General features: G+C 20.3%; 3 protein-coding genes across 3 annotated transcripts; all 3 read left to right on the forward strand.

Moving 5' to 3' along the window:
- Positions 1-67: 67 nt before the first annotated feature.
- PRSY57_0520800 (DEAD/DEAH box ATP-dependent RNA helicase, putative) lies at positions 68-2590 on the forward strand (the record flags this gene model as incomplete). The annotated part of the gene is made up of 1 exon (XM_012906276.2): positions 68-2590. One exon carries the CDS (start codon positions 68-70, stop codon positions 2588-2590), a length of 2523 nt encoding a protein of 840 aa, XP_012761730.2.
- An 813-nt stretch (positions 2591-3403) lies between these two features.
- Positions 3404-5939, forward strand: PRSY57_0520900 (nucleotide binding protein, putative; the record flags this gene model as incomplete). Its single annotated transcript, XM_012906277.2, has 6 exons — positions 3404-3655; positions 3786-5131; positions 5218-5289; positions 5420-5530; positions 5645-5704; positions 5873-5939. 6 exons carry the CDS (start codon positions 3404-3406, stop codon positions 5937-5939), a joined length of 1908 nt encoding a protein of 635 aa, XP_012761731.2.
- A 452-nt stretch (positions 5940-6391) lies between these two features.
- PRSY57_0521000 (hypothetical protein) lies at positions 6392-12711 on the forward strand (the record flags this gene model as incomplete). The annotated part of the gene is made up of 6 exons (XM_012906278.2): positions 6392-6418; positions 6712-11412; positions 11535-11695; positions 11809-11919; positions 12099-12273; positions 12685-12711. 6 exons carry the CDS (start codon positions 6392-6394, stop codon positions 12709-12711), a joined length of 5202 nt encoding a protein of 1733 aa, XP_012761732.2.
- Positions 12712-13255: the final 544 nt, after the last annotated feature.

Consider the following 13255-nt stretch of genomic DNA (forward strand, 5'->3'; position numbering starts at 1 on the left):
TTCAAATAATTAAATATAATAATTTCCCCATTTTATATATTAGATTTTATTATTATACTTTTTTATTATGTCGGCTTTTGAAGAGTTGGGGTTACATAGCGATTTGTGCGCAGTTTTAGAAAAAAATGGCATTGATTTACCAACGGCTATTCAACAAGAGTCCATCCCTCTGACATTAGGGGGAGGAGATTTATGTGCTTGTGCTGAAACTGGTACAGGAAAGACGTTAAGTTTCATATTTTCTTCTTTACAAATAGTTCATGAATTGGTTCGAAATATAGGTAACTATGAAGATGTGAGTATTAGAAAAAATAACAACAACATGGAAAATAATAATGATAGTAATATTTCTAACATTATGGATGTTAATCATAAGAATAAAAAGGCAAGTTACATAAAAACTATTAATAAGAACTCAAAAGTAATAATTAAAGACAATGAATGTATATGTAATAATAATAATAATAATAATAGTAATTTCCTTTTTGAAGAAGTAAAAGTTGACTGTGAAATAACGAACGGATTATATGCATACGAAATTGAAATATTATCTAAAAGTTATGTGAATGTTGGTTTTTGTCCATTCATAAAAGAAACATTAAAATATAATTATACCTACTGTAGTAATGGTAATAAATATAATAATAATAGACAAGAACATTATGGTGAATATTTTTCAAATAATGATATTATAACATGTTTAATTAATAAAAATAATAATACTATATCTTTTAAAAAAAATGGGAAATTTTTAGGTAACGCTTTTAAAATTTTTTATAAATATAATGATGTTGCATTTTTTCCATATATATGGGGAAAATATTTCCATATAAAACTTCATTTTGAAAATTTAAAATATGGTGATCGTTCATTACATTTTAATGAACTACATATTTTATTAACTTCAAATTGTAATGATAGTGATACTTTAAGTGATAGGAAAATATTTTTTTCGTCTGAAAATATAAGGGATGAAAAGAATTTAAAATTAGAGAAAGCAAATATGCAAACACATAATTATCAAACTAATAATAGTATAATAAACGAATATACACATAATTATAATCAACAAAATTTCAATAATAAAAAAAAACTATACTGTATTGTTTTATGTCCTACTAGAGATTTAGCACAACAAACTTATAATAATTATTTAACGTACTCTGAATGTTTTAATAATCCTTCTATTAATATTGGAATATTAGTAGGAGGAGAACAAAGAAATAAAGGTCATCATATGAATGACGACGGATCTTATAATATTGTTGTGGGTACATGTTTTAAATTAATTGAATGTATAAGAAAAAATTCTATAAAAGTTAATGATATAAGATTATTAATATTAGATGAAGCAGATGAATTAATAAATAATGATGAAAAAACAGTTTTAGAAATTAAAGATTCTTGTATGAAATATGGACATCGTGTGCAAACTTTATTTTTTTCTGCTACTTTGCAAGACAAAAATGTTAAAGATTGTATTAATAAAATAACCAATAAACCAATATTTGTTGATTTGAAATATGGAAAAAATAGTATACCATCACACATATATGTGTGTCTATATTATGTCAATGATGAAAATTCGAACTTATCGTATATTATAAAAGAAAATGATAATAATAATCATAACAAAGAAATATATAATATCCTTTACAATGAGAAATTATATCATATGAATACAAGGGAATTATATGAATATACAGATAAAGTACATATCTTAAATAATTCAAATAGTAATTTAAAAAAAAATGATAAGGAACAAATTTCTTTAAATATAAAAATGAATAAACTAAAAAAATTAGTTCAAATAATTAATGTTTTTAATATGCAAAATGGTATTATATTTTGTCGAACCAATTTAGATTGTGACAATGTATATAATTTTTTAAATGCTGTAGGTGATGGTAAAGCTTATAAAGGTACCGTTGAATCACTTAAAGAAAATAAATATTCCTGTGTTATATTAAAAGGAAAAATGTCAAATGATGAAAGAAAAAACAATCTTCAAGCCTTCAAAAAAGGTGAAGTACGTTTTTTAATATGTACAGATGTAGCTGCAAGAGGTATTGATATACAGAATTTAAGATATCTTATTATCATGACCTTGTCTGATAATATTAATACATTTTTTCATAAAATTGGTAGAGTAGGAAGAGATGGAAAAAATAGTTTATGTATAGTCTTAAGTGCAGATAATGAGCAAGAAGAAAAAGTATGGTTTCATACATGTCCTAGTAGAGGAATTAATTGTTACAATAGAAATTTGAAAGAAAATAAAGGATGTACTGTATATATTAAAGAAAGTGATTATATTAAAACTATTAATGATATGTTAGAAGTACCTATGCATGTATTAGATTCCAAATATTATTATGCTGAAAATGTTGTTGATCCTTTAAATTATTTTAAAAAACATCCAGTTTCTAATAAAAGTAGAAGAAATAAAAATCAAAATGCTAACTCCATTTTTCAAGAATCAGCCCATATAGATGTATTATCTTCCTTTGCTTCAAACATTAATAGTATAAAAAAATTACAGTCTGCTATTAGTTATAAACATTATGAATTGTTGAACTTTCAAATATGAAACGGGATCATTAATATATATATAGTACAAATTTTTAAAAAGAGAAAACTAACTGCTAGTTGGTATTTCATAAATATAAATCTTAATTGATATATACGTATAATTGAAAAATAAATATGTACATGTATTTATATTATTTGTATGTTTTTTAAGATCGAATGTTTACATTTTAATCATCCCAATTTCTATTTATGATTTAATTAATATAAAAAGGAAATATATATATATATATATATATATATATATATATATATATTTATTTATTTATTTATTTAATTAAATATATTTATATTTGAGAAATATGTCCGAATTTGAAAAATAATATATTCAAAAAATTAAGCATTATAAGACTTCCCAAATGCAATATATAAGAATATAAAAATGTTCATGTATTTCTATTGCTTCGTTTTTTTTCAAATCACATTTTTATAAAAATTATTTTTTATCTTTTTTTTTTTTTTCACAAATGTATCATATAAATATATATATATATATATATATATATATATTTATAATTTTTTGTACACATTTTTTAAAGATATTATATACGGAAAAAATATATAATTAAATACATATATATATATATATATATATTATATATTTTTTTTATTTTATTTTATTATTTTATTTATTTATTTTTTTTTTTGTATCATTATTAAAAGAAATAAAGTCTTTAAATATCCACAAAATATTTTAACAATGAATCATTTTTTGAATTATTTAAAAGAAATAATGTACGAATCATATTTGATATAATTATAAAAGAATATATCAATAAATATAAAAATATATACATAATTTCTATGTAACATCATGATAATATGGTATAATTATTCAGTGATGTATGCTAAGAATTTTTTAAGGTCGAAAAATTATTATAAATACTACCATTCTGCAAAGTTGTTTCAACGGAGGCAATTTTCTCTGTTCAATAATAACGACAAAAATGGTGAAGCAAATATTTTGAATAATAGAACAGATTTTATTCAATTATATCACAATTTAATAGAAACGAAGAAAATTGAGCATGACCCTTATCAATTTAAGCTTATTTTAATATTGCAGGCATATCAAGAAAAAAATAAAATTAATAAATGTATATAAATATTACATATATATATATATATATATATATATATATATATTTATATGTACATATGTAATAGTTATAATTTTCCTATATTCTGTTTTATAGGCGCTTGAAAACAATCTCAATAATTACTATCATAATGTACAGGATAAAAAAAGAAAAAATATGAGTACCGAAATAAATAATAAAAAGAAGTCATTTCTGAGTTCATGGTTTTGTAGCAATAAATATATAGAAGGAAAGGATCATTCGATTAATGATTCAAATGATGAACCTATAATTTTAGATAGTTTAAAAAATGATGATAATTTTTTTTTATTTGACAATGATAAATATAAAAACAATAAAGATTTAAAATATCATGATATAAAAGATGAGAAATACTTTATGAATGAAATTAATATAGAAGAAAAATCTATTACATATATAAGAGGTTTATATATATATGGAAGTGTAGGTAGAGGCAAGACATATTTTTTAAATTTATTATTTGATAGGATAAAATTAAATAAATTAAAAATGCATTATCATAATTTTATGCAAGAAATACATAGAAAGTTTCATGAAGAAAAAATGAATAATTCAGAAGATCCAATAAAAAGTATATCAATAAAAATGAGTGAAAAATATAAAGTTATATTTATAGATGAATTTCAAGTTGTACATATATCTGATGCTATGGTTATAAAATCTTTATTTAATCACCTTTTTTATCAAGGAACCATTTTATTATGTACATCAAATAGAAATCCTATACATTTATATCATAATGGTTTAAATAGAGATCGTTTTTTACCTTTTATTCAATTATTATTTAAATTTAATTATATATTTGAAATTGATAATTATCATGATTTTCGTTTAAAAAATATACATACGAAAGATGATATTTATACCTTACCAAATAAAACATTTGAGCAAGTGAAAAATCTTTGTAGTGATTTATATTGTAGATATTATAATAAAGATATAAATTATGTAAGACAAAATGAGAAATTTAATCAAACTTTAGTTGTTTCAAATTTTAAAAAATGTATTATTCCATATATGTTAAATAAATATTCTATATTTTCTTTTCAAGACTTATGTAGTAAAAATGTAAGTATTGATGAATATAATGCCATATCAAATAATAGTCATACTATATTTATCCATAATATAGAAAAAATGAATGAAGAAAGTAAAGGAAATGAAATGAGAAGATTTATTTTGTTAATAGACATTTTATATGAAAAAAATACTAAAGTTTTCTTTTATAGTAATATTCCTTTATTTCAAATTTTTCAAACAAATTGCATTATTTCGCACTTTCAAAATTTATTGGAAAAAATGAAATCACAATATGATCACTTTAAAAATTTTAAAGAATCCTTGAAGGAACAATTGAAGGATGGGGCATTTAATAGGGAGATGTTTGGAAGCATAATGTTATTATTTGATACAAAAACAGAGTAATAATATATATGTGTCTAAAATAATTTAATGCATAATAATAAAAATAAGTATCCATTTTATTATATATATTTCCTTCTTGTAGAATAAGCGATAAATTATTTGATGCTATAAATTACAACATCAATAAGGAGTACATACCAATAGAATACCTTAGGTAAATAAATATAAATATAAATATAAATAAATATGTACATATTATATATATATATATATATATATATATATATATTATAATTAAGGGAGAAATATATATTATTTATCCAATTTAATTGTATTTTTTTTAGGAGAGTTTTGTGCTTTCACATTATGAATTACGAAATTGATATAAAAGGACATTTAAAATTTTTGGAAGATGAACATTTAATAGTAGAACCTATTCCTTATTTACTATTCGAGTAAAAAGAATAAATAAATAAATAAATGTATATATATATATATATATATATATATATATATATACAGTTTTATTTATGTGACAATAAATGTTTTCATTTCGTATTTCCGTTTAGCGAAAACGATATAGATACATCACAAGAAAATACCTTCGCATCAATGAGAACATTATCGAGGTATGATAAAATATACTACTTATTACATGTGTAATACTTATATTATAAAAAAGGACACATTTTTATATATTGATAAAATTTAACTATTATATAAATTTGTAATTTTTTCCACTTATATATGTATATATCTATCTATTTATTTACTATGTATATATTTTATTTTTGTAGAATTAAGCATATGTGCACATCATCATATTTGGACAAGCATAAAAAACTATACGAGAATAATATATAGCATATTGTATATATAATAAATCCAATGTAATTTAAATATAATATTTTTATATGCGATTTTTTTATTATATATTACATATATATATATATATATATATATATAATTTTTTTTTTTTTTTTTTTTTTTTTTGGACTTTATGTTTTCATTTTACTTTTCTTCATAAGTATGAAATAACATAATTCTAATATATGTTTAAAGCACAATTTTTAAAATTAACTTTCTTTTATTAACACGTTTCCTATTTTTTCCTTTATTTGTATAAAATTGTATGTTATAAAATAACAAAAGTTTATCATATATTATAATGAAATTATTATTTTATGGTATATTATGAATATACGATTAAAATAAAAAAGGATATATATATATATATATATATATATATATATATATATATATATATATTAAATGTATAATGTTCTTAATACTCATTTGGGATTACACTTTTAATAATGAAAAAAGTATCTGAAAAGACACAAGTAATATATCATATGTGTATAATAAGATAATAAAACTAGAACATATTTATATAAGAGATAATGATAATTAACATTTTATATGATATTAGATTGAACTATGACACAGAAAAAGAAAAAAATATATATATTTTTATTTATAGAATGAATTATTAGTTATATAATGAAATGTTAATATTATAAAAGAGGCAAACGTTTTTACACAAAACTATTTATATACATTTATTTTTATATATATATATATATATATATATATATATATATTTATAGTATGTCATATAAATTTTTGCCTTTAGAAAGCATACAACAAGGAAAACCCCAAATCCTTCAAAAGAAGAGAAGAACAGAAGAGAGAAAACAGAAAAGAAAGTAGAGGGAATTACAAAAAGGAATACAAAAAAGATAAGAATGAAACAAACAAAGGAACGAATAAAAAACTCAGATATGTCTTAAAAGTTGACACGGATGGTGAGTACAAAAATAAGAGGAATAAAGAAAAGGCTGATATACAAAAAAAAAGAAATAATAAAAGAAGAAGTTTATCAGTAGTTATACCCAATTATGAAAAGGACATAATGAATAATATAAAACTAGCCGATAAAATATATAAACTATCGACTAACAAATCAAGCGATGATGATTCTTACGAATCATATGATACTAGTGAAAGAAGTACTAGTTCGAAAAATGAAAAGAGAAAAAATTATTGGAAAAGCAAAAAAATTAAAAATAGAAGAAGCCTAAGTTGTGGGAACTATAACTCAGATAGTAGTAATACTCAAATAAATAAAAAATTTGATATTAATATTAATGAGGTTCAAACAAAGTATAAAAATAAAAATATAAAAATTATATATGATGATGGGGGAGCTAAAAGGATTGTAGTGAAAAAGAAAAGAAAAAATAAGAAGGAAGGAAAACAAAATGAAGATAATGATGAAGAAGGTGATGAAGATGATGAAGATGCTGAAGATGATGAAGATGCTGACGAAGACGAAGAGGATGACGATATTGAAGATGAAGATACTGACGATGATGAAAATGATGAAGAAAATGATGAAGAAAATGACGATGATGACGATTATGATAATGAATGTGATGAAGATGAAATTCATAATAAACGAAATGTTCTTAATAACCGTAGGGAAAAAAAAAAGAAGGAATCAAAAGATAATACAAAAAAATTAAAAAATGGGGAAAAAAAAAGCAGTAAGTATAAAAAAATAAAAAGTAGGAAGAAGGAGAAAGAAAACGAAAAAAATCCAAAAAACTTATATAATGTAAAAAAAAAAAAAAAAAACATAGCATTAAGTGATAGTTATTCTAGAGAAAATACAAAACTAAATATGAACAAAATAAAAAATAAACTACATGAACTCAAAGAGGATGAAGACGAAAACAAAAAACAAAATATAAACAAATTTGATAATGATAAAAAATATGTAGATATGAATTATGAAAATATGAAAAGAGGAAATAAACGATATTCAAGTATGTATGAAAAAAGGAGGGTACATAATACTAATGAGTATGGAGAAAATGAAAAAACGATATATGATCAGACTACGTGTGATCAAAATGAATATTATCTAACTAAATATCAACCAAATGAGTATAATCCAAACAAATACCATCCGAATGAATACAATCCAAACAAGTATCATCCGAATGAGTATAATCCAAACAAGTATCATCCGAATGAGTATAATCCAAACAAGTATCATCCGAATGAGTATCGTTCAAATGAATATCATTCAAATCAATATAATACGAATAAACATATGGATGCTACATCGAATGCAATTAAAAATATGTACTATTCAAAAGAAAAGAAAAATACATTACATACATGCTCGGAATATGTTAATATAAAAAACAAAGAAATGAACAATAAGCTTTTTCTTAATATAAAAGAATTTATTTTCAAAATGCATTTAAATCTCGAAAATATTAAAGAAATGATCAAAAATAAGAATGATTATTTGTTAACAACATTTCAGTCATCTTATCATAATATTGTAGACTATTGTAAAAAAAATGAGGTACAAAAAGAGAATTTTTATAAAATAATATTTCAAGATTTGTTTAGTTTATTAAATGAATTTATTATGGTGGATGATTACACCAAGAGGTTTTTTTTTAGTGTTGAAAGAGATGTGAGACAAAAATGTTTGGAAAATATAAAAAGTGAATTTTATAATTTTATAAATAAATTTATAAATCCAAATGAGAATAACAAAAATGTATTATCTTCACAATGTAAAAATGATGAATGGTTAGTTTCATCGGATAGATACAAAAATAGTACGATGAATATACAAGAAATGCTCACAAGTAAACAAGAGAAACCTAGTAATATATTTTCCACAATATCTATGTTACACAGTAATGCTACTAATAATAGTCATGTTAATGTGATGAATTTTAACAACGATACATCTTATAATCAAAATATTAGATATACAAAAAACTCCTTATCCAGTTTGCATAATATAAATAATGAAAATATGGTTAAGAGTGAAATTTTAAAAATTGATCGTTTGAATAACGACTTGGTTCTGAAACTTAACAAATCAAGCATATTTCAAAATACAAACGATGAAAATATTAATGTAATAGAATATTTAAAAACTCTTGTAAAAAATGAAAAAGAAAAATATGTTAAATTAGAATTTTTATATGATGAAATAAAACAAAAGTATGATTTACTTCAAAAAAAAAGAGAAGATGATATATATTATAAACAATCACATATATCGCATAATAATAAAATACATGAAGAGGAAAATTTATCTTTTTTTGAAAAATTGTACAAGAGCCAATCTATTATAAAATACGAAGAACAGAAATTAGAAGATTCTTCCAAAAAGATTGTAGAAGAAAGCTTGAAACTTAGCAAAATAAAAGAAATTAACGAACAAAATAAGAAAGATTTAGAAATAGAAAAAGAGTTAATAAAAAAAGAAAACGAGGAAATAGTAAATGAAAATGAATTATTAATAAAGAAAAAAAAAGACATGGAAAATGATATACTAGTTATACAACAACAGAAAAAAGATATTGAATTGGAAATAGAATTGGTGCAGAAAAAAAAGGAAAACATGCAAAAGGAAAACGAACTCTTAGATGACGAAAAAAAAAAATTGGATGAGGAAAATGAACTCTTACATGACAAAAAAAAAAAATTAAATGAGGAAAACGAACTCTTAGATGACAAAAAAAAAAAATTGGATGAGGAAAACCAACTGTTGGATGACAAAAAAAAAAAATTGGATGAGGAAAACCAACTGTTGGATGACAAAAAAAAAAAATTGGATGAAGAAAATATTCTTTTGGAGGAAAGAAAGAAAAAAATGGATGAAGATAATATTCTCTTGGATGAGAAAAAAAAAGAAATAGTTAATGATCACAATATGTTCATACAAACAGAACATAATTTATTAAATGAAAAGAAAACCAAAATACAAGAGGATTCTAATATAATTGAAGAAGAATTAAAAGAAATGCATAGTAAAAAAATATTACTGGAAGAAACAAAAATAAAAATAGAAAATGATGAAAATGATATAAAAAGAAAACAATCACAGATAGAAAATATATATAGAAGAAATAGTATGATGATTGATAATATAAATTCATATTCATATAAATCCAATATAAAAACGAAGACATTCAATTTCGACAATAATATAGAAGAAGAAGATAAAATAACACAAAAAAAAAATACTAAAATATATACTGATGATATATCAAATATGTTGACGAAAAATAATAAATCCAGTATTTACAGTATAAATAGTGAAAAGGATATAATAATAAATGAACAAGAAATATATAGTAATAAAAATAATACTTTTAATAATGATATAGAAAAGGATCATACGAATGTAATGGAAAATAATAATTTCAATAATATATCATACAAAAAATGTCAAAGTAAAATTTATGATATAAATGATAGTAATAATAAGTTTCTTATGGACACAGAAAGTATTATAAAGATCCAAAATGATATTAATGAAAAGGTAATGTTACTTAAACAAAGAGAGGAAATATTTTATGAAGAAAAAAAAAATTTTGAAAAAGAAAAAAATGAATTACATTTATTAAAAGAAAATGTTTTAAATAAAATGAATATTATAAAAGATAGAGAAAATGAACTTAATAAAAAAGAAGAAGAATTAAAAAAAATGAAAGAAATATTATTAAGTAAAGAAAATATCATAAATTATTCATTAAATTCATCTAAAATAAATAAGGACAAATTGGAATATAATAAATTAGAAGATGTCACGAAAAAAGGAGACATCAATATGTCAACAATGAAAAGTTTTAAGTCTCATTTAAGAGATACAAATAATATCGAACCATTTAAAAACCATATCAATAATGATAAGTTGTATGGAGATAATATATTATCTTATGGAAATAACTTATCACATGATAACAATATGAAGTATGATAGTAACTTATCGTGTGATAATAATATGTCACATGATAATAACATGGCACGTGATAATAACATCTCTCATGATAATAATATATCTTATGATAATAACCCCTCGTATAATACACATATGAAATTAAGCGAATTAGAGGAGAATAACGAAAATAAAAATAAAGATAAAATAGATTATTATGATAAAGATAATTTTGTTGATAGAAATAATATCATTAACAATAACAACTTTAATATATCAAAAATTTCAAATGATAGCATTTCAGGAAATATGGATATGAATGAATTACATGATAATTTAAATAACAGTTTGAAGGAAATAGAAATCTATAAGAGTTTATTAAAAAGTAGAGATTCAGAAATAAATACATTAAAATTAAAAATTGAAAAACAAAGGACTGAAGAAAAGTGGAAACAAAATAATATAAACCAATTAAATGATATCAGTTCTGATATGAATAATATATATATTAATGGAAACATAAGTAATGGAGTGAATTATGACACTTCAATGCATGTACTTGAGTTACCAGAAAGGGTAACAAACATAAATTAAAAGGAAAGCATATACATAAATAAATATATATATATATATATATATATATACATATATACATGTTTGTGTCTACTGTTTATAACTTTCCTCTTTTTTTTTTTTAGAAATTTTTGAATTTATCTGAAGTGGAAGATAATGAAAAAATAAAAAGTATCCTAAGTAATGAACTTGTATCATTATATAAAGAAATAAATAATATCAAAGAAGAATATAATATAAATGTACTCAAGAAAAATGAATTTATTGGAAATCTTCTACTTAATTTGTAAAAAAAAAAAAATTATAAAATGAATATATATGCCTAAATATATATATATATATATATATATGTAGATGTTGAATTTTTTCATTTCATTTTTATATTTTTTATTTTTCAAGTTTAAATGATTTAAGAAATAATTATAGATTAAAAGAAAATTACTATGAAAAAGAGGTTCATAAAAGTCAAATAATTATAAGCGAAAGGGAGGATTACATAAAGGAACTTCAGTATAAAGAATAAATAAAAAAGAAAACTAAAAAAATAAAATTAACATATATTAATATGTATATATTTGTTTCATTCCTTGTTTTATTTTTCATAAAAAAATAAAGATTTATATATTTTGATATATCTTTTATTATATAACTATTATTATATATATATATATATATATATATTTTTGAAGGAATACATTGAATGAAAAAAAGTTGAAAGAAATATCTTATAAAAAGATGCTGTTAAAAATGAATCAAATAAATGACACATATAAATTAAAAAACAAAAGAAGTTTATCTACTGTCGAATTATTAAAACAAGATATAAAATTTCTGAATGAAGATGTTTTAAAAAAAAATGAAATGGTAACTTTGTCTACAAAATTATTAAAGAAATAAAATTTGATTTAATAAATTATAATGTTGCATAAAATATAAAATTATAATATGATAATCGTACATATATGATTTGTATATATATATATTATAAAATATTTTTAATTATTTTGAAAAATATATTAATTATTTTGCTATAATAAATAATGCATATTATATGAAAAAAAAGAAAATATATATATATATATATATTAAATAAAATATATAATGTATTATTTGTGTTAAAACTATGTATGTAATATATATATATATATAATGTATAATATAATTTTATTTTTCCCTTAACCTTTTTATAAATACGTAAACATCATTTTTATTGTATTTGTATTTTTACTATTTTCATTTTATAATTTTTTTCTTCTTTTTCCATTTCTTTTGAAGATTAAAAAATTTGAAGTATCTAAGTGATTATATAAGTACACAAACAAGTATGAGATTCAAAAACATGCGGTCCAATTTGTATATATTAATAAAAAAATTATAAGTGGAAACAACTAATACCAATAATATATAATATACCTTATTATAAATTAAGTACATATATAACATCACATTGGATATATATATATATATATATATATGTATGTATTTACAATTATATTATATAAATATTATATATCATTTAATTCTTTTTTTTCTTTTTTTTTTTTTTTTTTTTACATTTAATAAAATAAAAAAAAATTAGCAGGAATATATTTTTTCCTATTTCTTATTTTTTTATTTTATTATTTTTTATTTTTTTATTTTATTATTTTTTATTTTTTATTTTTTTATTTTATTATTTCTTATTTTTTTATTTCTTATTTTTTTATTTCTTATTTTTTTATCTCTTATATTTTTATTACTTTTTTTTTCTTTTTTTTTCTTTTTTTTTTTTTTCTTCCTTTTAATGTAACATAATAATATTGTCACATATATATTATTATTATATATATAAATATATGTATAACAG

Source organism: Plasmodium reichenowi, chromosome 5 (assembly GCF_001601855.1).
Source record: "Plasmodium reichenowi strain SY57 chromosome 5, whole genome shotgun sequence".
NCBI lineage: Eukaryota > Apicomplexa > Aconoidasida > Haemosporida > Plasmodiidae > Plasmodium > Plasmodium reichenowi.